A 26,450-nucleotide genomic window follows, 5' to 3' on the forward strand; every position below is an offset into this window, starting at 1 on the left:
GTTTCTGCTGAGAAATCAGCTGTTAACCTTATGGGAGTTCCCTTGTGTGTTATTTGTCATTTTTCCCTTGCTGCTTTCAATAATTTTTCTTTGTCTCTAATTTTTGCAAGTTTGATTACTATGTGTCTCGGCATGTTTCTCTTTGGGTTTATCCTGTATGGGACTCTCTACGCTTCCTGGACTTGGGTGGCTATTTCCTTTCCCATGCTAGGGAAGTTTTCGACTATAATCTCTTCAAATATTTTCTTGGTTCCTTTCTCTCTCTCTTCTCCTTCTGGGACCCCTATAATGAGAATGTTGTTGCGTTTAATGTTGTCCCAGAGGTCTCTTAGGCTGTCTTCATTTCTTTTCATTCTTTTTTCTTTATTCTGTTCCGCAGCAGTGAATTCCACCATTCTGTCTTCCAGGTCACTTATACGTTCTTCTGCCCCAGTTATTCTGCTATTGATTCCTTCTAGTGTAGTTTTCATTTCAGTTTTTGTATTGTTCATCTCTGTCTGTTTGTTCTTTAATTCTTCTGAGTGTTTGTCCTTTCATTCTTCTAGGTCTTTGTTAAACATTTCTTGCATCTTCTCCATCTTTGCCTCCATTCTTTTACCGAAGTCCTGGATCATCTTCACTATCAGTATTCTGAACTCTTTTTCTGGAAGATTGCCTATCTCCACTTCATTTAGTTGTTTTTCTGGGGTTTTGTCTTGTTCCTTCATCTGGTACATAGCCCTCTGCCTTTTCATCTTGTCTGTCTTTCTTTCACCCCCCAATTTTTCTCTTTAGCCTGTTTTCCTCCTAGACATTGAAGTTACATGTATTATCTTTATTTGGATATAAGTATCCTCAAATGTAGAACAGCTCTAAGTAAAATGATGATCATATTCTCCCTTTCTTTATTACCTCCTCACCCAAATTTCCTGGATTCATGTCACCTCCCTTAGTTAACACAGCACTACTTACCCATACTTCACAGCTGGAAATCTCTGGGTTTCATTCTAAAAATTTTATTTCCTTACTGCATGTCTGTCTATTAATTATTAATTTCTATCAATGATATTACTTTATATATTTTAGAGTCATTTCCTGTCGATTCTTACTGGTACACATTCTTTCATTTATATCTAGATCATCTAGATCATCAAGAAAAGTGTCAGCAAACTTTTTCTATAAAAAAAACAGTTGCTAAATATTTTTAAAGCTTTGCAGGGCAGACAGTGCCTTGTCACAACTACTTAATTCTGCTCTTGGAGTATGAAATACGCAAAGGAATGGGTACTGTTTCCACCATCTTGTAACTATGAAGGAGCTGACAAGGGAATCCTGGAGATGCTGGTCCTAATGTTATTGTCCCACTGAAGCCACTGAAGCAATGGCAGCAGTCATCTCCTTGACTTTTCAGTATGTGATTTTTTAAAATGTCCTATTTGTTTAATCCACTCTGTTTCAGGTTTTCTGTTATTGGCAGCTAAAAGCATCTTAATTGACACAATCATCAATGTTTTCCAAACTCACGTTTCTCATAATGTTATTAGGTGTGTGGCAAAGAAAGAAAGCATGTATACCCATTTATGTTTTAGAAACACTACCTTCAACAGTGTTAGACATATATTTTTACGGCAGGATTGCTTGGGGACCTTACACTGGGAACCTCCAAGTGAGGAACCTAATGTGTATGGTGTTTTATAACTACTTTGACCAAGCTAACATCTCTCTGGATAGTTATCCATGGACACCTACTTGGAAAACATTGTACTAGATGCCAAAGCAACATAGTCCAAAGATCTTTAAAGATCTGGCTTATCCAGGAATAGACTGCAAGTTATTTTGTGGGAACCAGCTCTTATATTGGAGAAGGAATTTGAAAGGGCAGGTTCCTAATTCTTGATCCAAGTAAGACCATTTTCACTAGCACTCTTTTTAGCACTGTGAGCTTTGCACCTTTATTAGAAATCATCATTAGGTTCTGATACAACACACTCTGATTCTCAGTATCTTTGAAACCAGGTAGACTTACGTAGAGGCCTTCCTAGTGGCAGAACCCGCAGTGTGGCCCTTGCTTACTGGTGATTAGTGAAGAAAAACTGTGGAAATATACTGTGGCTTCCCAGGCCATCCATGAGTAGAGAGAGAAAGAAACAAGCCCCAGCATTTGATGACTGGCAAAGCTAAGGAGTGCAGAAACAAAGATAGGGCAGTCAGGCAGAGAAAAAAAATATATAACGTAATAAATCAGCCCCAAGGACTCCCAGTTCTCTCTCAAAGGCAAAGATAAAGTCTAATGCAGTCAGTTTTTCTGCAGAAACCATACCCCAACCAGACAGAGAGTGGTGATAAGCATGTAGTCCCCCAGTTGGCTGGAGCCTGAAAATTGATAACGTTAACCCCTGTGACCTCATCTGGCTACCTTACCACCCACCATCGGAAAATTGTACAGGAGCTGATCACGTTCCCCACAACCGTCTCCCTCACTTTGTCTTTCTCAATAGCCATTGGGGAGTTTGGGTCTTTTGAGCATTAGCTGCCTCTGCTCCTTGCTTGGTTCCTTGCAAGAAACACTGTACTTTCCTTCACCACGATTTGGTGTCAATAGATTGGCTTTGTTGTGCGTCAAGCCAGCAGACCCAAGTTTGGTTTGGCAGCACCTTGAAGGTGTTTTCTTGATTGGAAGTCATTAGTATGGCTTTCTGCTGAGGACTCTTAGCTGGCCATGCCTTGCTCGGCTTCCAGAACCAGCAGTCTGCACTCTCACTGCTCCTTCATCTCTATCAATTTAACTCATTTGTAATATATTCCTCACCTAAAGGCAAAGGCCTTATATTAGCTATCTCCCCAGAAACACAACCAGTAGTATACAGATATATATATATATAAGAGGAGACTTATTATAGAAAATGGCTCATGTGATTTTGGATGCTGAGAGCCTCCACCATCTGCATCTGTGAGCTGAAGAACTAGGAAAGCTCATGGTATAATTCCAGTCCACATCTGAAGGCCTGAAAACCAGAGGAGCTGATAGTATAAATCCCAGTCCAAGTCTGAAGCCCGGAAAACCAGGAGGGTCAATGTTGAGGGCAGGAGAAGATGGATGTCCCAGCTCAAGCAAAGAGAGCAAACTATCCCTTCCTCTGCCTTTTTGTTTTATTCAGGCCCTCGACTGATTAGATGATGCTCACCTGCATTGGTAAGGGTAATTTTTACTCAATCTACCAATTCAAATGCTAATCTCTTCCCGAAACATCCTCATAGACACACCCAGAAATAATGATTTACCGGCTATCTGGGCATCCCTTAACCCTGTCAAGGTGACACATGAAATTAACCACCATGGGTCTTTCCATATCTTATGAATTCTTTCTTATTCATCAAAGCCTTCCTATAAGAATAGAGAAGTTCCAACATTTTCCCATATACGTAGTTTCCTCACTACACACAAACACACACACACACACACACACACACACAATTTCCTATCTTATTATTATATAGAAAAGTAAAAGTTTTACTTACAGAAAGCAAATAGGTCTTCTAGCTTATTGAAATAGATTAAGTCCTTTCCTCTAAATATATTACTAAGGAAACTGTTCAACAATCTCTCTAATGCACAAGGCTAGGTGCAAGTGTAGTCAGCATCAAATGAATAATCTCTCACATTTAGGTCCTATGCCAGCTCTATGCTGTGGTCAACTTTCAGAATAAGCAAAAAAAGGGATTGTTTTATAATTAGTTGGAAGGATTCCGCCCTCTGTGGTTCACCACTGGAATTTAAATTTAGTGATTGTAATACCCCTTTTGAAAGGCCAAAAGAAAGATATGTACTAATTATACCAATATTTCTAGCCAGATGGTAAAATGCAAGTGGGTCACCAATTAAAGATACAATTGTAGGTTGTAGAGTCACTCTGGTTATACTGAATAGTAAACAAATGAGTGCAAAATGTATGTGGAGAAAATTATAAGGTAGTATTATTGAACAAAGAAAACAATAGATTCCCCATGTCACAGAAGGCATATCACAGACTTATTTTCCCCTATAAATTAATCATCATGAATAAATTTATGAGGCTTTCCTGATTATAATTGAATTAACTGCCTGTAAAGTCATACAAAATCAAACTTTAGAGATGAAACATTGAGATTTATTTGTTTCTTCCTTTGAAAGATGTTGTTAGCCCAATTTATTAAGAACGTGATTGGTTTTTTAATTGGGATTTGCACAAAAAGGCTTCTGAAATAAGTGAATATTTAAGTAATCACAGACTAAAGACCATTGAAAACAAGTTATAAAGGGAGAAAAAGAGCTGCGCCGTGTATTTAGAGGCCTTTTTGGCCGCTTTAACCTGCACGAACATCAATTACTTCTTTCTTTGACAAAACAGCAGTAATCAGCTGTTTGCTTCTTTGATTAGTCCTGGTCCTAATTCATTAAATACTAATGATTAAGCATGGGATACTGCAAATAAACCTGTCTCCTTTCTTCCCAGAAATAGAATAATCACAATGGCCAATGGCTGGGGCCACTTATATCATTAAATTTATACGAGATTTAATTACTTTGGCTTTGCCCCCATGTCCCAAACAACACGCACAAATAGTCCCACAACATTGTATCTAATTATCAGTTTCGTTTTGGAAGGTCTTTATGGTATGTGTTTATAGAATGGGTGTGTGTGTCTGTATAAAAAATATTGCCTGTGGGTATGCCTATTCAGGGATATGTAAGATATAAATTAAAGAAGGAAGAATGCAGTGTACTAAGCCCCACTGTGAATCAGGAATTATATTTGGCTCTTTTATTCATGCTGTTTTCATTGAATCTTCACAACTCTGCAAATTGAATACAGTTGGCCCTCTGTATCCACTGGTTCTGCATCCATGGATGCAACCAACAGCAGTTGGAAAATATTTGAAAAAAAATTCCAGAAGTTTCCCAAGAGCAGAATTTGAATTTGTGTTGTGACAATTGTATTAGGTATTACAAGTAATCTAGAGATGATTTAAAGTATACTGGAGGCTGTGCATAGGTTATATGCATATATGACATTTTTTATAAGGTCTCGGCCATCTGCAGATTTTGCTGTTCTCAGGGTTCCTAGAACCAATCCTTCATGGATACTGAGGGTTGACTGTATTATCTTCATTTTGTAGGTGAGGAAACTGAGTCTCAAAAAAGTTAGGCAGGGACTTCCCTGGCGGTCCAGTGGTTAAGACTCTGCACTTCCAATGCAGGGGGCGAGGGTTCGATTCCTGGTTGGGGAACTAAGATCCCACATGCTGCACAATGGGGCAAAAAATAAATAAATAAAAAGGTTAAGCAATTTTTCAAAGTTACCTAATTACCATATGTGGGGATTTGAGCTCAAGTTTACCTGACTTCAAATGCCTTCTTTGCCCTTTCTATCACAACAGATTTGAATTAAATTTTCCAGGATTAAATTTTACAAAACAGGAGAAAGTGATTAGAATCTGTATTATTTAAGAAAATGTTTGGGTTACATTTTAATTTATACATGCTTGATTAAAAACTAAAAATGTATCATGAAGTCAGTTAAACTTAGGATTGAATCATCTAAATGGCAATATTTACAGCATTACAGAATGTAGTGTTGCTAAATAGGAAGGAGAGACATGAATAATTCACTAGTGTTTCCTAGTTAGCCATTTGTACCATGCGAATAGGTATTGTACAGAGTACCTGTATTCACACACAATTTGTTATACGTGGAACAGAAATTGGTATAAAATTTCATAATTCTTCATCTATAACATCTGAGAAACCTCTTGTTAAATAGCCTTCCTAAGAAGACCTTCTTCAGGCCGAATGGGCTCTGAGGCACCAAATGCCTGATTCGCTGAAGCAACCAAAAGATCTCCAGAGAGAGGTGAGACAAGGGGCTGGTGAGGTGGGCAGAGGCCGTATCAACCAGTTTGGCTTTTACATTAAGGTCATGGGATGCCAGTGAAGAGTTTTCAATGAGAGTTTCACATAATCGTAATTTGTGTTTTTCATTGTTTGGACATGGTGTGGAGGCTATCTGAAAGGGGGTAAATCTGAAGGCTGAGACCCACTTAGGAGGAATATCTCAGTCGTCCTGGCAAGAGGTGGTGGTGGCTGAGGAAGCTGAGAGAAAGGGACAGATTCAAGTGAGATTTGAGAGAACTGATAGAGTTCCCTAATTACTTGGGTGTGTAAGATGATGGAGCATATAAAGGATGATTCTCAAGTTTTTCTTTTGAGTAACCATTTCAGTGGTTGTCAATTTAGTAATATAGGGAACAGCAGAGGAAGGGCATGTTTGAGAGAAAGACGAGTTCACCTGTGATGTGTTGCCTGTGATGCTGGCTTTTGGTTATGTGGATTTGGCTCAATGGTGTGGCCAGCCTTGAAGCTACAAATCAAGGTGGGTTGCCCTGCCAGAGTGGTGGTAGATAAAACCTGTCTCTACTTCTGTAAGCACCTCATTTCCTTCTTTCCTCTCTGCCCACTTCCCAGTTCCTTTAAGGCTTTGTACTCAGGTTCTGTCCCTCTTATGAAAACCTTGTCTCATAAAGCATCTGAAATATATTCATGCAAAAGTGAAAATGACTATTATAAGCTTTAAAAGTCACCCCTAGAGGCAGATTATATTTTCTGAAAAATAACCACAGAAATATTTATGATCCCTCATGTTCTTCCACAACCTGGCCCCTCCCCTGGCCACGTCCCCGCTGTGTGAGTACGCAAATAGGTGTCATTTGTGGGCTGTCCAAAATGCCTGTGAAAACTAAACAAATACACAAATGCCATCTAAGTTAAACTGGCCAGACTACATTTATTCTTAGAATGGTTAGAAGTGGAAATAACCTCACTATATGTGAGATTTGTAGAGAGTTTTTGTCAAAATGATAGCAAATGTAAATAAATTTTATTCCAGTTTCTGGATACAGAAAGTTCACATTTACTTTGAACCTAAAGTAAACCCTCTGTGAATTAGATGAATTTCTCTTAAAAATAAATCTTTACTTTCACTCAGGAGGCATAGTCTAAACCCAGTTCTTAAAAAGGCAGGCATTTATAAGTCAACCTTCTGAGTAGAAACTTTAGTAATTATCTCCTGTGGCTATAAGAACGTCTCAAACACATTTAAAGAAATTTGATACCAAACGGTGCTTTGCAGCCAGGAAAACTGTCTTGCCAAGAACATGGTGGGTGCTTAGTGATACATTTTAACTATGAAAAATGAGCCAATGTCTGAACATTTCCCACAATGTTCTGAGTACTCTTTTTAAGTAACAGCTTTATTGAAACATAATTTGCATACCAAATAGTTCACCTATTTAAAGTGTACAATTCAGTGGTTTTTAATATATTTACAGAATTGTACAACCATCACCACTATCTAATTCCAGAACATTTTCCTCTCCCCACAAAGAAAACCCAAACTTCTCAGCTCTAGGCAACCACTAAACTACTTGTGTCTCCATGGCTTTGCCTAGTGTATACGTTTCATATAAATGGAATCATAAAATAAATCACTTTTTGTGACTGGCTTCTTTCACTTAGCATCATGTTTTCAAGGTTCATCCATATAGTTGTATATATCAGCGCTGCATTCCTTTTTATTGCTGAATAATATTCTGCTGTATGGATATATCACATTTTGTTTACCCATTCATCAGTTATTGAACATTTAGGTTGTTTTTACTCTGGCTGTTAAGAATAATGTTGCTGTGTACAAGTTTTTGTGTGGATATATGTTTTCAGTTCTCTTGAGTGCATAACTAGGAGTAGAATTGCTGGGTCATATGGTAACTTTATGTTTAACCATTGAAGAACCACCATGTTTTCCAAAGTGACTGCATCAAATTACATTCCCACCAGCAGTATGTGGGTTCCAATTTCTCCACATCCTCCCCTATGCTTGTTATTGTCTTTTTGATAATTGCCGTCCTAGTAGGTATAAAGTTAAATCTCTCTGTGGTTTTGATTTGCACTTCCCTGATGACTAATGATGTTGAGCATCTTGTCATGTGCTTACTGGCCACTGGTATATTTTCTTTGATGAAATGTCTGTTCAGATCTTTTGCCCATTTAAAAATTGGGTTATTTATCTTCTATTAGTGATTTTAGGAGTTTTTTACATCATCTAGATAAAAATGGGTCTCCTTAATTTCTGAGGAACTGCATCAAAGAAAATAAATATAAGATAAACCAAAATATTTTGTGTCAGCACCCAAAACTGAGACACACAGTTATGCGTACAAATATATATATAAGGTACAATTCTTTCCTGGTTTAGCAAGAAAAGCTCCTCATTACTTGAAATTCAACAGAACACTCAAAGAGTGTACAAATGTACAATAACAGGAAACAGTTAAGCAAATGACAATAGTGAAGTGTGCTCCACGACCTTGGATAATTCTGTGATACACTACGTGTAAATGCCTGCGCACACATACACACACAGAGACAGTGTAATCTCACCCAGTTTAAAAAAATACATGTAGGAAAAAGTCAAGAAAAAAATACGCCAGTATACTAATCATATCAGCACGTGGGCAGTGGAATGATAGGTGATATTTCCCCATGCTTTCCAGTTATCTACGATAAGCACGCATTTCTTTTACAATCAGGCATTTGATGGGGGGAGGGGGCAAAGCTGCTTTAGCAATAACGCAAAAAATGTAAAAGTAAAATAGTATACTGTCTTTAACAAATTCTGATGATTTTGGAAGTTCTTCATGGCACTTTATTATATATCTTTTTGAGTAATGCCAGCAAGTTAGAGTCATCTTACCTGCAAAATCCCACAACCATTTATCTTGGACTTTATTCCTCCAAGAGTTTAAGATGCTTCTTGGAGGGTAGCTTGGCACACTGAAACATATTTCCTTGTTCATAAACAATACTTTACAGTATTAACACATTCCTCTACTTTGAAATGTCTGTTAAAACCTGATCAAAGACAATTTTTCTTTGCTTAGCTTTGTTTGTTTGTTTGCTTCATATATTATTGAAAGAGGGGCCTATAAAGCTTTGAAAAACATATTTTGTACCACCATAACTCTATGCAGCTTCTTTTGTCTCAGAGGCCAGGGATATTCCCATGATGCAGGCAGGCCATGGGTCTCTGGCCACAGTTCTTGCAACTGCTATCATTTCATGACAAACCACTAATTGCTGAGGAATTCACTGGGAGCTAAAAAAGAACTTTTCTTCACCGTATACTCCTTGAGCTCTCCAGCAGATTTCTCTTGTCCTCAGGCCCCCACTTCTCATTATCCACGACAGTTCTCATTCCCCGCTCTCCACGTGAATGTATTTTAAGGGAAAACTGACTTCTGAAAAACAAAATGTTCTGGTGGGTTTGGATCCGCGGTGATAGAGCCATGTTGGCACCAAGCTGTGGACACATGTCCAGACTGCAGTTTGTAAATGTGATAGCAATTTTGCTAAAAATAAGGACTTTCTTTGCAACTTATAGAGGTATGGATAGAGGAGAAGCTGGAGTTGTCCTTTATTTTTCAAATGCCCTTTCATTTCCTGCTGTGTGCTGATGTTTCAAAGCCTCCACATGAATTAAAGTTCCAGTGAGATTTGCCATAGCGGTTTCTTGGGAATGTCCATAAATATTTTTTTGCTTTGGTTTTTGTTCTCAGCAGAAAGTGTTGCTTGTGATTATCCCTTTTCTAAATTATATCTCTTTTTAAGATCTGAAAAAATAAGCTTTTATGTTTCTCAGGAAGCAAACTTTTTTTTTTTCCCTGCCCTGCTCAGGACTGAGGGGTTTTACTTTAAGAACATGGAGCTAGAGTCTTCAATTACTGATTTGACACAAAGGCAACCGTGAATTTACCAACGTTTTCCTGGTTTAAGTCAACTTTTCTTACATTTTTCCTGTAAGTGATCATTGTTTTAGCAGGTCACTGTTCCTCATGCTCAGACGCTGAATAAATCAGGCCCTTCCTTGTGTCGGGACCCTCATCCCCCGGCTTCAGCAACATTTACCAATTCATTCAGCGACTTTCATCCATCCAGGGACTTAAGAGTTTGGTAACATTTAAACAACCTTAAAAAAGAGAAAAAAATCATGAAATTCAAAGAGGACCCCTTGAAGCTTAATCCTACTGGGCTCTGGGTCACAAAGCAGTGAGTGTATTACTCCCCAAGGCTTGGCAATATTAACTCTGGTGAATGGGGCCTCTTCTTCCACTGCTTTTTTTTTTTTAAACAAAAGGATTCCATTAAGGCAAACACACACACACACACACACAAAGTAGGAATGCAAGGGCATTTCCACGTTCAATTCCTTTCCAAGGACTGCACTTTTTATTCCCTGGGGAACCTGAGCAACGTGGAGGAACGTGGGCGGTTGTTGACTGATTTTGCTGTTTGTCATTCCTCCTCTGGTTTAGTCACAGAGGACTGAGCAGGAGGCTTTGGATGTACCAATCCCATGATGAACCTATGGCTGGGAATTACAGCTTAAGTGTATTGAGTACTTATTTGCCACGTGTAATGCAAATTCTGCTTTTAACCCTCTTTTCTCATTTAAATCTCACAACCACTGGAAGGGGTAGATATTGCATGTTATTGTTATCCCTATTTTGCTGGAGTTAAGTGAGTTGGCCAAGGTTACACAGCCTATGAGGGGCAGCGGCAGGAATTTAGTGCAGGCCTCCCCGGATACCAGTGAGTGTTGGCTTTCTACCCCTATTATTTTGGACTAGACTACAAAGTACCTACATCTGTCAGCTCTTCCTATTATTTCCATGTGCTTCCCATGGACAGGAGTGCAAGTTTGCAAATCTCAGCTCTCCACTGAAATACTGCACAACCACTATATTATATAAAATGTCTATGTGTCTACAGTGTCTTCAACAAATATTACATTCTATATTACTTGACACTAAATTGATAAAAACTCGTAAAGTATAACTTTTAATAAAGTTACTCTCACAGAGATTATAAGGTGAATGCCAATATCTATTTGCTTTAATAACATTTAGAAATTTATACAAGTTTAAGAAGCATTACATTACAGTTCATATGTTTTTAAAAATTATATTATAGTTTATAATTTTTATTAAAGTGGTAAATGCATTCACCATAGAAAATACAGGAAAACAAAACATTTTTTTAAATTTACAAATCAAATTAGATCTCTTATTTAGGTATAACTGCTGCTAATGACGATGACTCTTACTTAATATATCATAAATATATTCTTGCCACAAAATATTATAACATATTTAATGGTTATATACTATATCATTGTATGGATATAGCATCTTTTATTTAATCAATCCCCTATTTTTGGACATTTAATTTTTTTAACTGTTCATTATTGAAAACAATACAGCAATTATCCTTGAAGGCAAATCTTTGCGTACGTTCATAATTATTTCCTTCGAAGATAATTTCTTAAAAGTAGAATCTCAAGGTCAAAGGATACATAAAATATCAGGGTGTTTTTCCTTCTGGAAAAATTTTACTAATATTTTAAGGCCCAACAGCTAAGTGAGAGATCCTGTTACCCCACCCGTGCCAATGTTGGTTATTATCAATTTTCAAGAGATTATCAGTTTTATAGGAGAAATATATTTTATTTTTCATTTCTTTTATCATTATGAGGCCAGGCATCTTTTTGTGGTTTATCAGCCATTTGTACTTCTCTTTTTATTACATTTTGAGAAGAACAATTAAAAAAAAATTTGGTGCAGTCTGAGCAACATCAAATATTGTGATGATAGGTTAACAAAAAAGCTTTAGATTATTCTTTGGGGGGGAGTCTGATTCCTTTATATAGATGCCACAGGCATAGAATTTGGGGTTTGGGGGGGTCAAACCTTAAAATTTGACACCTAGCTGTGGCTTTGGTCAGCTTGGTGGGCTTTTCTGCTCTGGATGGACGTGCACCTGGGCACTACATGAACATCTGAAAAACTGTGCAAACAAATAACTAATCAGACCCAAAGTAGACCTTTTCCTGACCTGACTCAAAACTAAAATGCTGAGTTGCCAGGTTATTTGTGGCTACAAAAATATTATTGGCAAATAGTCTGGGGCTATCAAATTCAGTTCCATCTGTAACTGAATTAGAGACCCACATCCTTTTCTCCAAGGAGATTAGTGTACCAAACCTGTCTTTGACGTTGGATAGCATTAAACAGGATTTCAGCCAATGAACAAAGTTTCCATTTGGAAAATGTCAAGGGTGATAAGCATGAAAGAGTAGTAATATCATTATTTTCTATCTAACCAACTTAATAATTGGACATGAGCGGTGGGAAAATTTCTGCCAAACAAATACAAATGTTCTGTGCTGAGAAAGTGAGTTAGTTTTGTGGAATCTTAAAGGATTCAAAACAAATGCAAAGCAAAATATTTCAGATGGTGGCAGTTATAGGTGGAGAGTCCCATGGAAATGTGCATATGTTTCAGGATGGAAAAAAAAAAAAGGACCTGTTTCTGAATGGCCAAGATAATGCCAGCTATTATTCCTCCTTGTATGGTTGGTGTACTATCTAGAATTCGAAAATCATCATTTGAATTGGAATATCTGCTTTCATTCCTTCCCCAGCCCTGCGGGCTCATGCAGGCTCACACTCTTCAGTCAGGATTGCAGTTCCTCTGCCCTGAATTCCTCAAGGTACCAAACTTTTCGTGTCCCACCTCCAACACTGAGTCTGGTACAGAGCAGTTGCTCACCAAGTGTGGTTTATGAAATGAAAGCACAAACCTGCTGACACACGCCAGAATAAAGCATTCAGGGAGGTGATCCTGGCATCATCACCTCCACTGTGAGGCAAGAAGACAGAGGCTGATAGAGTTGAGATTTATCCAAGGTTGTAGAGTTACGGACAGAGCCAGGACCTGAATTCACATCTCCTGGTCCTAGAATTATGTTCTTTCAAGTGCAAAAGAAAACCAGCGTATGCATTTTTAAGCCTCTAGTCAGTATCACAAAAGTAGATTTATTAATATTATAAAGGTTATTTTTCCATTCTGTATTTATTTATAACTTCTCTCATTTCCCAGATAATTCAAAGCAACCGATGAATGTACAATGAGAGAGACAGAAAAGATTATGTACTGGGAAAATATACACCAGAATTATAATAGCTAACATTTCATGAGTACTATGTGCCAGGAATTGTTCTGAGTGCTTTACATAGGTTGATTCATTTAATACACACAATGACTCTGTGAGGTAGGTACGACTGTTTTACAATTTTACAATCGTAGGAAATGAAACACAGAGAATTCCAGTAACTTTCTCAGGTCACAAAGCTAGTATGTGGTGAAGCCTGGCTATAAACCTACGTAGTCGTGGCCTTCAGAGCCCTGCTCAAGGGACCGAGCTAGCCCGCCTTCTAGGTATCCTTGGGGTCTATACTTCTCCGACTTCTATCTTCAGATCCTTGCCCTGGGAAACCATGCCCCTACATCTACCCTCACACATGGTTCTGAGAACCAAACTCTAGGGCCCTCTCTCAGACTTATTACACTTCTACTTTGATATGTACACATTTATTGAGATCAGCATTTGATAAGATTTTTTTAGTTCTCAGGAGGCGGCTTGATCCATTGTAAGTCTAGGCTCAAATTTTGAGCTCCCTTATTTACTGGTCGTGTGATCTTGGGCAAGGCACCTATCTTCTTTGTGCCTCAGTTTCCTCATCTGTTGAATTTTGACAATACTAGTAACTATCATATGTTTAGTGTGAGCATTAAATCTGACTATGGATGAAAAGCACTTAACACAGTACTTGGCACATAGTAATAATTGATACTAGCTATTATAATTAATTATAAGAAAATATAACATTTTTAGATCTTTATAGTTAGGCCCCAGTGTGGTCACTTTCTCAGAGAAGAATTGGAATCATCAGGATTAAGAAAATAAAATCAGGTCTACATAATGTAACCACTAACTGCAGGTTACTGTTAATTAAACCCAAGCTTTTGGTTCAATTGCCTGACTTAAATTTGGTAATTCTAGCTCATCCAGCCTCAGGTATAATTTGTCTTTTGAATTTTTATATCTACAGGCTTTCTAGATTTGTTTATTGTGTTTAAAAATTTAAAGTATAGTGCTAATGATAGAAATTGTAGAAATGTATAAAGGGAAAAAAGTCATTTATAATCTCATCTTCTAACAAAGTTAAGAAATGAGTAAATCATAATTCTCAGTTGTAGCACACTGTTGTCATGGGCTCAGGCATGGACATCTTTTATTTTGCTTATTCATTACTATATAACATAATGAATAGCAAAAGACCCCATGCCCTGTCAGGAAGTAGAATGCTACCAGTAACTGACCTCTATCTACTTGTTTTTTCCCTGTTCCTCCTAACCCTGCGCCTCCCTGCCAGAGATAACTACTGTCCCACATTTTTGTGTTTATCACCACTCCTTTTCTTAATTTCGTAATGCACACACATGCACATGTATACATATGTGTATCTAAATAATGTAATATTTTGTTTAGTTTGTTTTGGTATATTTATTAAGATTCATCCATGTTGGCTTATATGACTCAAGTCCACTCATTTAACAATTTTATAATATTTTATCATGTGCCTATACCACAACTTATTTATCCTTTCTTTTGTAATGGACATTGGGAGATATATTTCTTTCAGTCTTTAAAATAATATGATTTTTAATGTTGTTATGATCAAATGCTGAACACAATTTTGCTTCTGCCTTCTGCCCACCTCTGTACTTGTCATTATATTTAAGAATTTTCTCATTTTATTATAAATTTTAGAGACAGTAACATCCTTCAGTGGATATATCATAATTTACTTAACCATCTTGCTATTATCAGGCATTTAGGTTGTATCTCATCTTGGCTAACATAATTACCATGTAAACAAATATTATTGAACATAAATATGTTTTGTGAATTTTGTGTTATTTCCTGAAAATGATTTCCAGAAGCAGAACCCCTGAGTCAAATACCCAAACATTGTAGGACTCTTGTATATACTGCCAAATTAGTTTCCAATGCATTGGACTAATTAAAACTCTACCAGCAATGATTCAGAGTACCATAGAAATACCAAATTAAAATCTGGGTATTCAGAGGATAGAACCTGTCCAGACATGCTTGGCAACAATAAATTGGTCTAAATGAAAAAGAGAAATACACTTAACAATCATCAATGAAGTCTTTACATTGACTCCTTTTAGGAAATGTTGAAACAAGAACAATTTTAGATGTCAAGTATTAAAACAAGAAAACCTGGATCATTACTATTTTAGTTCTACTATGTCAAATATATGACTGTTGAGAATCATCCAGATAAATGAACAACATTTTCTATTTTTCTTTCTGGATGTTTGATCAGTTTAAGTAGAACCAGAATTAAATCAACATACTGCCACAATGCAAATTGTTTCGGGAATTTTTGAGTTTCATGCTTTGCATTTACCATAAATTAGCCTCCTACTTCCCTTTATGTATTTCAGGATTTTGTGTTCTTGAAGGCATTCTTCCGTTTACTTTGCGTCATGAAATCTACAATGTCCTATCTTTAAATAACTACCTAACTTCAGTGAAACCCTGTCACCTCTAAAAGGATTCAGATGAGGTAATTTTTGTTCCCTTGGTGTAAAAATGCCTACTGTTCTATAGATTATTGAAAAAACATCTCAGTCTCCATTGCAGTGCCAACCAACAAAGCACAATGGAATTTGCAGGCATCATCTCTCTTGAAGGGAATCCTAACATTTGACATGAAGTTTAGTACTGACTATATCTGTATGCAAGAACTGATGGAATCATTTTGTTCCATTATATCCAAAATCCATAACAACAAAGTGAGTGAATAGTGATTAGAAAAGCCCAATAGCCAAAACATAATATATGCCTTTTTGTCTAGAATGGTTGTAACGCAGTGTCCCATACGTGTTTTTAAAAGAAGGTGTTAGTTCAGAGAAAGGTCAAAATAATTATAGAAACAGATAAAAGCCATTCAAAATATTGGTCTCCAGCTAGGGGAAGCCAAAAGATCTTGCTTCCAAATCAACTCTTTGAAATCCCAAGTTTTTTCACTAGTTCATGACTGTTGGATCATAATTTATAATGTTTTTATTTTTTCTTTTGGTATCTTTCCCACAGACAGACACACTTTTCACTTTGCGCTGTGTTTTCATCCACCCCTTGGTATAGGTTTGAATGCTGCTTGTGTCATTTAATTTTACACCAAAAAAAATGTTTTTGAAATATAAAATTCTCCTGTAGTTTATATCAATGGATCAGGCCACTTGTCCTAAATTGTTTTTATTTCCTTTTAAAATATCATTAGATGACCAGTCTTTGCCATTGCTTAACCTTTTCTTCAGAGGAATTTATGGATTAGCAATGGTTTTTCTCTCTGTGTTTGAATTTCTTCATCTATAAAATGGAGATTAAAAACAGTACCACTTCATATAGCTAAGGTTGAATGAGTTACGTCAAGTCCTTAGTGTAATGACAGGCTCAGAGAAAATGTTATATGAGTTAGTATTTTTATTTTTATTCCACCTAATACAAATATCTATGCTAACGAAATCTCCAGTAGGTTCTAAATACCTCCCGACTGTTGAGAAACAAACAATCAGAAAATAATACCACTAGAGGCACAAAATAACAATTATTGACCCTTGATTCATAAACATTTATTTCGTAGTTACTCTGAGCAAAGAAAAATATTAAATAAATGAATGTGCTTCCAGGTCAGAAGATTTTGAGCAGAGGGTGAGGGTTACAGACATTAGCACACTTCACCGGAAGGACAGCCTTCCTCTATTTTGGAAGGTTTTTCTCTCTGATGCAGTTGTCTGCTCAAAGGGGACCTATGGGGAGGGAATGTAGGATGTGTATGTTTGCTACACACATCACCTACCATCCCTCTTCTCCTTACTAATACAACCTAGAAAGTAGGCTGCCAAGTACTTTCAGGAGGGGCTGGCCCTTCTGCTATACCAGAGCTGAATGTTAATTCCATTCTCCTCAGTGACTGATTTAGAAATAGAGGAATCATTCAATTCTTGCTAATGCCACTAGAGGCAAAGTTTACTTGGGAACTTCTGGGAAATTATTCCTGGTACCTAAAAAGGGACACATGAAAGAAGTGACTTTATCTTCCAACCTTTGGACATTAATGTGGAGGGGTATAGTGATTTGAAGCACAGCCACCATTTTTGACCATGAGTGGACCAACCTGAAGAGATAAACCTTCATGCTGAGGATGGCAGAGCAGGAATCTGGAAAAACAAAACACTTGATCTCTAATGAGGTCTCTGAGCTGCCGAATTAGCCAACCTATAACACCTTGGCTCTGTTACTCTGATTTTAATATGTAAGATAACAGATCCCTTAAGCCATTTTGGGTTGAGACTTCTGTTACTTGCAGCAGGAATATCTAAACGAAGACAAGGAGGTAGGGGGCATGTCTCACCTGGTTAGCCAGAAATACTAGTTTCTTATTTCTGGCGTAACACATTTCTACAAACTTTGGCTTAGAATAGCACAATTTTTTTACTCTTACAATTCAGGACTTCAAAAGTCTAAATTCAAGCTGCTGGCAGGGCTGAGTTCCTTCTGGAAGTTTAGGAGAGAATCAGATTCCTTGCCTCTTCCGGCTTCTAAAGGCTGCCTGTATTCCTTGGCTGTGGCCCCTTCCTCCCATCACTGCGGGCTCTTGTTCCCATCAGCACCCTCCCATTGCTGACTCTGATCTCCTTTGCCCTCTTATAAGGGCATTGGGCCTCCCTGGATAGTTCAGGGCAGCGATCCCCATCCTGTTAGCACCAGGGACCAGTTTTGTGGAAGACAGTTTTTTTCCACAGACCTGGGGGGTGTAATACAAGCGATGGGGATCCTGCTGTGCAGGCCGGTTCCTAACAGGAGGGCTGGGGACCCCTGGTCCAGGGTAGCCTCCCCATCTCCAGATGCAAAGTCCTTCTTGTCATGTGAGGTAACACAGTCACCGGTTCCGGGGATTAGGGCATGGCCATCTTTGGGCACATCTTTCAGTCTACCACTTCAGGTAAACTGAGCCAACCCTGGACACGAAAGGGGCAAGAACTGCTGTCACAGCCAGGTCACCCGTATACTCTTGTGGAGAGAATGAGTGTGAGGAAGACATTGTTAAACTGCAATTTTTGTCTCCTTTATCTTACCAGTGTCTGCTGGAATCTTCTCTTGGTTTCTCGTTGGTAGCCCTAATTTAGCCCAGGATGGTCAGTCCTCTTTGCCTCCTCTCCATAATAATGACATTTGACATTTAGATTGAGTCTCTACTCTGTGCTCTGTTTTAAGAACTTTATCCGCACTAACTAAATTAATCATCATAAGCCTCTGAAGTTGTTGCTGCTCCTAAAACCATTTTACAGATGAGCAAATTCAGCTGCAATTGCCTCGATTCACGCAGCTTACCACGAGTGAGTGCTGATTTTCTCTGCTTATGTAGGAGCTGGTAGCCTGTGGCTTGTAGCACTCTTCCAGAGATGGAAAGTAACTTCAGGTTCCTACCACTGAGAACCAGTAAGGCCAGTAAGGATGCCTTTCATTGCAATTTTCACCATATCCAATGGGGTTTAAACAATAGGATTTATATCCTCTCCCTAAACAAGAAGTTCAGAGGTAGGGTTGCGGGAAGGGTTAATTCAGCTGCTCAGTCCTGTCAAGGTTCCTTTTATTAGGGAGGAAAGCCTTTCCCAAAGCCTGTAAGCTGTGTGTTTTTTTTTTTGTTTGTTTGTTTTGTTTTGTTTTTCTTTTGGACTTGATCCCTACACCCATCACTGGCCAAGGGGAATGGCCAGTCATGAGTCATCCCTGGGCCTGAGCCTAACTACTGTGAGCACATTGCTGCCTGAGCCCTGAATGAGGCCACGGGTCTGTCAGCACAGGGGGGTGAGAGGGAGACAAGGGGGCATGCTTCCTGGGACACGTACCCTCACAGAGTGCAGAAGGGAAAGCTGCCCAACACACTCATGACAAACGACTCTCCAGCTGATCCCAGGGTATCTCCTACCACGTGGAAATAATAGGCCCCGGGCCCATTCGCTGCTGGGATGAGAACAGACTTCATAGCTGCTCCTCAGCTGGGACAGGGGTGGTAGCACGTGCTGCAGGGCAGGGGGCGTGCTGCCCTCACAGCCTGCAGAGTATCACTGGAAGTGGGGTTTGCCTCCCTCCTTATCAGCCCAACTCAAAGGGCCCATGCAGTAAACAGTTGTCAACAACTTGGAGGATACTATTTTTTCACAAGGAAGGAAGAAGTTCTTGTCATGGCCCCAATATGCACCTTTTCTGATAGGGGACCTTTCATATTGACTGGAATCTTTTCGAAGTCTTTTTACATTTTTCCCTGAATAACCTATTTTACCTAGAGTAAAGCACATGGCACCTAATTTATCTTCCCAGAGCAGAAGCAGAGCTGAGTCACCGACACAGGGACTCAAACCTTCACTGCCTTGTGGCCTTGGGGGCCAAGGCGGAGCCTCTGTGCGCGGAGAGCTCAGTTCTCCTGCTCCCACAGTATCGGCTTAGGTCAGAATCCAACTCCGGACGTTTGACTCATGTGTCATAGAGGCGTGTCAGAGTTATTGAACAGATCATTCCAGGATCAGTGTTCCTGTTGCCAATGGACCATTTCCATGTTCATTTCTTAAGAAAAGTAGGATTGTTTAGCCTGGAGGTTCAATCAACTAGATGAGCATATTGAAGCCGTGTCCCTTCTGACCGTCTGAATATCCAAACAAGGCTCAGAGCAGCCTCCTTGCCATTGATCAGTAAGCAGATAAAGGGCTGTCTTCTGGGGAGCACTGCTCCTGCTGTGATGGCCTAGCCCACACCTCTGGTACATCCAGGGACAGGAGGGCTGGAACTGGTTGGCACATTCAAAATCCGAAAGGAGGCAAGTGGCAGGGGCCACCTCTGGTTCTGACCTCAGCTTGTGTCACTGCGTCTCTTTCCTCCACTACCGTTCTGCTTTTCTCTTGTTGATCAAAGTCCTGGGAGTGATTACCCCTCAGCAAGCTCAGTAGTGCCCTTTGTATAGGTGGGCTCCTCCTTGAAGTTTGAGCCAGCGGGTGTTTTATGTGCAAATACGACCTTAAGAGTCCAAGTGGTTTCTGGTAACTCCTAATAAACGGTCTTGTGGGTCAGCAGAGTCAAGGATGAGGTTAGATGGGGAAGTTTGGGTTTGGGGAATTATTAAGAGCTTTTTGGCCCATTCGGTCACAGGGGTGCTCCCACAGTCACCGCTCTGTGGAGTCGCCTTCACTCTCTGGTCATTTTCACAGGCCTCGACCAGGACTTGGCCAAAGCACGCAGGTGCTGGAGCATCTGAGAAAGTCCGCCTGCGTGTTGGTCACCCATGGAGAAAGCTAAGGGGAGGTACTGGCCAGAGTCTGTTTTTCTCTCCCTCACCCCTCCCCTCCCCTTACAAGTATTGCTTTGCACTTGTCCTTGCTGCCTTGTAAATCCACACATGCTGGCGGGTCTAAGATAATTCCTCTAATTGAAAGTGAGAGGTTATCTCCTTTGCTTAGTTTAGCGTGAGTCACTGGTATGTCTGAGAAGTGAAGTCCTAGCCTGTTATTGACACTGGAAACTGCACAAAAGGAATGAATCTCTGAAGTTTAGAACACACATCGTGACTCTCACACCAGTGGCACCCTGGCTGCTCGGAGGGATGGAAAGAAAGTCAAGTCCCTAAGGTGGAGGTTATTGTGAAAATCCCAGGTTTTATTAGAGAGGTCTTTTGAGTACATAACATAGTGAACTTTAATATTATGGATTTGAAGGAAAATATTTCCTTTGTAGTAGGAAGCCTCTGTTATGTTTTGGAGGAATTTTCCAGTAAATCATCTAACAGCTGCTTTACTGTACAGGCCTTGAAATTTTATCCTTTCATTGGTTACATACTCCCTTGCTTTTGGAAACTTCACATGCTTCTCTTTACCAGTAATATTTTGTTCCCAAAATATCAGCTCCTGGGGAGGATTTAATAAAGGCTGACCCAACAAGAAATGTTTTTGAGCAAACCTTCTGGATATCTTTGGCTAAGTACCATGTCCTATTCAAGTACATCTCTATGTAAGATTATTATTAAAACCAAAAAGCCAACCTATAGAGATAATGATATTGTGACAAAATGATCAGCTTCTTGTAACAGAAAAGGATTTTGTATCTGTATGGAAACAGTGACTATAGTGGGTGCTTAGAAGTGGTATACTCTGTGTGTGTGTGTGTGTGTGTGTGTGTGTATGTGTTGGAGGAGTGGAAAGGTGTGATGGGACAGAGCCTTGGCAGAAACATGACCAGTGGAAACTCTCTTTTTCAGATTGCAGATGGAAGATTCCCTTCACCGAGGAGAGCCACTAAGTAAACCCCTCCAACGGGGATAGAAACGGATAGCTTGGTCAATGCCATGTTACTGAAATGAGTCTGTGATTCTCCAAGTTTGTTCCACATGAAGGTCACCTGGAAGGTACATGTTACAGAACAGTCATGATGTTTTGATTTCTAGAAGGGGGCTTCTGGCCAATGGGGATTGAAAAATAGAAAAAGAAAATGAGGCTAGAAACTCACCAAGCATGACTTCAGTTCCTGGGGCTGAGTTATTGTTGAAATCCTTTAAGAGAGGAAGATTCCTCACTGACAGTACGAGAAGGAAGTGGAGGGGAAGAGGGAAGAGCAAAAGGCTTTGCTCTAAGAGGCCCATCGGATGCTGGTTACAGTGTGTTATTAGGCAGAAATATAGAAGGGCAGGTGGCTTAGAGAGGAGCTGGTCCATGAAAACATCTTCAAGGAGGTTTTTCCAGTGATACATTAGAAAGATTAAGAGCAGGAGAAAAGAAAAAAAGACTTGAAGACGGGGCACAGGAACTATCAAAACTGAAGCACAGAAAGCAAAAACTGGAGGGAAAAAAGTGGATGGAGCCTCAGGGACCCATGGAACAGGTCAAGCAATCAGTGTGTGTGTGTGTGTGTGTGTGTGTGTGTGTGTGCGCGTGTGTATGTGTATGTACACAGGGTTCACTCTTTGTGTTGTACATTCTATAACAAATGTATAATTACATATATTCACCATTATGGTATCAATTTGTTAATGTTGTAACTAGAGAAAATGTTATAAAAACAAAAATAATGATTTTATATACACTATAGTGATAAGTATTTCATAGACTGTAGTGAAAAGCTTTTGCTTAATTTCACTGAAAGTAGAATAGCTCAGAGTTCATTTCTATTTATTGCTTCTACTAATAATACCAATCTTAACCTAGAAAAATATCCTCTTTCCCTGTTAATTTATGTATGCATCCTTTGGGTCTGAGAAGGCAATGAATTTCGTCAAGGTCATTCTTCTCCAAAATACAGAACAACTGGAATATTTTTGCATCTGTTCAATTTCACGCCTATAACTATGCCAGGTATCTTTGGGGGATACCAGGCCTGGGAGGGTCAGGGAATGCTGTAGAGGAAGTGATCTTTGAACTGGGACTTAAACATAGTAAAAGAGAGAATAGCATTCATGCAAACAATAATGGTTAATACATTAGAAGATGATACCATGTGAATTCTTGTTTTAAAAAAGAACAGACCATTTTAGATGTTTGAGCAAAAGCTTAATTGATATAATGCCTTTGAGTTTGGCTGGAATAAAGTTAGATAAAGAAAAATACAAAGGAAAAGTAAACACAGTCAAAATGTGTAGGATCACAACCTGAGTGGAAGTTCTATGTTGCACAATATAGAGACTGCATAGGGAAGAGAATGGTGGGAGATAAGTGTGGATTGGTAAGGAGGAGGGAGTTGACAGATACTCTTCTGAAATAGAATTGGATGACACCAAACCCAAGATGGAGTCATTCTGCATTATTTTAGTGTTTTTTTTTGTTTGTTTGTTTTGTTTTTTTGCGGTACGCGGGCCTCTCACTGTTGCGGCCTCTCCCATTGCAGAACGCAGGCTCCGGACGTGCAGGCCCAGTGGCCATGGCTCACGGGCCCAGCTACTCTGCGGCATGTGGGATCCTCCCAGACCGGGACACAAACCCGTGTCCCCTGCATCGGCAGGAGGACTCTCAACCACTGCACCACCAGGGAAGCCCTCGGCATCTATTTTTTAAAAACTGTCACCATTACCTGAATATTCTTTTTTTTTTTTTTACCTGAATATTCTTTAAAAAAATGCATCACCATACAACTCTTTTGAAAGTAATGCTGCTTCAGTTCTATTTATTCGTATTTGAAGGTACGTTCCTGTACTGTTTTCTTGAAGAACATGGATCCTTGTCTAGGTGCTTAGAGGAAAGGTGGGGCCCACCTAAAGCAGAGTCACACTTCAAGAGGGTCACATCACAGAGCTGCTAAGTAAAGATTTAGGATTATGACTTTCCTGTGTTACAGTTTGACACTTGGGGACGAGGTGATGCATTTCATGGGTGAGCCTTTACCCACCATGACCTTGAAGAGCATCCTAATTCCAGCTTCAGCACCCTTTCATTCTCCAGTTTGAATAATAAACAATGATAAAATTTCATTGTCTATTTCCATTCTATGTATGTAAAGTTGGAGTCATGAATGCCAACTCTTAGAGTTTTACAGGTGTCACATTACCACTCATACATCTTATGACCAATGATAAGATCTGACTAAGAGGTTTAAAAAGAAAAAAAGTGGCTTGCTGGTGAGGAAAATGTTTATCACACACTCTCTGCTGTATTTTATCTGTGAGTGATGATCATTACGTCATGGAAACAAAACTGTTCCAACTGAAAGTGAATACTCATCAAAAATCATGGCAGAGGGGCTTCCCTGGTGGCGCGGTGGTTGAGAGTCCGCCTGCCGATGCAGGGGACACGGGTTCGTGCCCCAGTCCGGGAAGATCCCACGTGCCGCGGAGCGGCTGGGCCCGTGAGCCATGGCCACTGAGCCTGCACGTCCGGAGCCTGTGCTCCACAACGGGAGAGGCCACAACAGTGAGAGGCTCGCGTACCGCAAAAAAAAAAAAATCATGGCAGAGGTAGCAGAGTAAATGGCACAAATGTAAGGCTAATATGTTATACTTTTTGGTTCTTTCTTTTTAACAATCTATAGTTTAAAGGAAAGAGATAACTTTCAGATGTTTTCAGCAGAATGATCTAAGCTGTACCTACACAGTTACTCTGGATGAGTTCCATTGTCAAACTGCATGCCACAAAGTAAGTTGAAGGAAAACTGACATGGAAATACATCCAAATACAGCCTGCCTCATGTAGAGCACTGTGATATGTGTTAAAGTGAAGCACTACGAAATATGACATAGTAGCAATGGTGCCTTATAAGAACCTACCTGGTTGGGGAGACATATGTAAATGAAATGGTTAAGTGGGAATGCCAGGCATGAATTGCCAGGTGATTGAATCGGATCAATGTTACAGATGGTTTGAGAGATGAGTTCATTTAGGCTGAGAAGTCTCTTGGAAAAAGGAGGATTTGAACTGGACCTTTATGGGGCTGGGGAGGTGGAAATCACATTTGTGGAGGGAAAGGGGAAGTCATTCATTTCAGGGATAACAGTCCTCACTAGATTTCCAGTGCCACCCCTCCCCTCTCGCCACTCACAAACGCATATTTATGAGTGGTTGGTCACTTGGAAAGGTCCTATATCTGTCCTTGTCCTATAGAGCACAGGGCAGTACAGCTGCAATGTGGCCCAGGTCACATTCCGTACGTAACACCAACACTTGACAAATACGTCATAGCACATAATCTATGAACATGTGATTTATAGGGTTATTTTATAAAGCATTTCACATGGAAGGAAAAGAGGAAGGCCCAGGGAACTTGGAATGCGTGCCTTTTACTAGGAGCTAAGCTAGCTGCTTTTCCTTTAGTATCTGAATCAGTCTACACAACAATTCTGAAAGATTGTGATTCCGATTTAGAAAAAGAAAATAGTTCAGAAATGCAAAGTAACTTGTTTGCCTTCACCAGCCAGTAGAGACAAAGTCAGGACTTTTTTTTTTTTTTTGAGATATAATTGTCACATAACATTGTATGAGTTTAAGTTGTACAACATAATGATTTGATATACGTTGTGAAATGATCACCATAATATGTTTAGTTAACATCCACCAAAAGTCAGGATTCATACCAGCTTTGATTCCAGAAAATAGCCTCTTTTCCTACACTATACTCCTTCCCTAGGGATAGAAAAGACATTTTTCTCCCTTCAATTACCAGAAGCATTTCAGTGTTGAAGTTACAGAAAAGAGGGCTTATTAAATTAGTTACAAGGTCAAAGAAAGTATTTGGTAGGCTAAGAGCTGTTGGATCAGGCTCATATTCAACCTTTGATCAGGAAAAGAGGACACTGTACAGTGTGTTCCTTGGAAAGATTACCAAAGTAAATAAAAAGTTTTCTAGCTGCCTCGAGCAATCATGAAAATACTACATATCTATGTGATTACCTAGCAAAGTCGAAGAGCATTTTATTGGGCAAATAAAAAGCCCAGAATTAAGGCAGTGCTAATGACCTTTAAGCCACCTGAAAAACACTGAACGTGATGAAGTACAGCACATTCCCAGTGTCCACAGACATAAGGTCGAGAGTCAAAACTTTTGACAATTTGGCTTACAATGAGCATATTACCAGAATTCCTGGGGAGGAAACACTGATGTTTCCTCAAATAAAAATGGACTGTAATCTAAAAAAAAAAAAAAAGGACTGATTTTTATATTATTGCTTCACATTGCCCAAGAGAAAAATGACTAAGACGTCACCTGACAGTATAGCATATCATAAGCATATACGAAATAGCCATTTAGTAAAACCTGGTTTAACAAAGAAAATGGGTTACTTTCCAAACATGTGTAATTTATTTTAGCATTAGCCCATGACTAATTTCTTGATGATTGCAAGAATATCAAAATTTTAAATATTCTATGATTCTGTGGTAAAAGTAGTTGTATAGGAAAAAATGTTTCCTTAATTTGCAGGTGTATATATCTCCCTCTAGTGTTCAAAGAAACCAAGTGCAATCTTGTGTTTTTCCAGATCTGGTTGTGATTAGTCAAAGGTCAATGTGTGGTAATAAGCCAGCATCATTATTTGTTTTTATGGGAATTGGTCCATATATAGCTCAATATTTTCACAAACAAATACCACATGCATGAATTGTCAACCAAATGTCATAGGATTCTTTTGTATCTAAGATATCTGTTGTAACTCTAACTTTGTACTGCATAACTCTCTGTTAAAGGATTGACAAAGTACGTAATTTTTAAATTTCTAGTTTCCAGAAAGGGAATATGAGAGCCTTGGGGCTTGATCCTTGGACCACCTTTCTTTTTGTTTCTACTTACTCTGTCTTACTTGATTTCATCTAACCTCATGGCTTCAGTTACCGTCTGTCTACGGCTGAACTTCTAATCTGTTCCTTGACCAGAGTTATAGCCAGGGTTGTATAGCTTTCAGTCTCCTCAACATCTCAC

The 26,450-nt window shown here is 39.2% G+C and overlaps 1 protein-coding gene across 1 annotated transcript in view; it reads left to right on the plus strand.

Moving 5' to 3' along the window:
• DNAH7 (dynein axonemal heavy chain 7) overlaps positions 1-26,450 on the plus strand; it is a 284,014-nt gene that overhangs the window by 7,499 nt on the left and 250,065 nt on the right. The window contains exons 3-5 of the mRNA XM_024733634.1: positions 5,781-5,870; positions 15,449-15,570; positions 21,316-21,462. Of these exons, the coding sequence (XP_024589402.1) occupies positions 21,445-21,462 (18 nt within the window). The 5' untranslated portion in view covers positions 5,781-5,870; positions 15,449-15,570; positions 21,316-21,444. The remainder of the gene's footprint in view (positions 1-5,780; positions 5,871-15,448; positions 15,571-21,315; positions 21,463-26,450) is intronic.

The sequence above is a fragment of the Neophocaena asiaeorientalis genome, unplaced genomic scaffold (assembly GCF_003031525.2).
Source record: "Neophocaena asiaeorientalis asiaeorientalis breed wild unplaced genomic scaffold, Neophocaena_asiaeorientalis_V1.1 scaffold24, whole genome shotgun sequence".
NCBI classification, from domain to species: domain Eukaryota; kingdom Metazoa; phylum Chordata; class Mammalia; order Artiodactyla; family Phocoenidae; genus Neophocaena; species Neophocaena asiaeorientalis.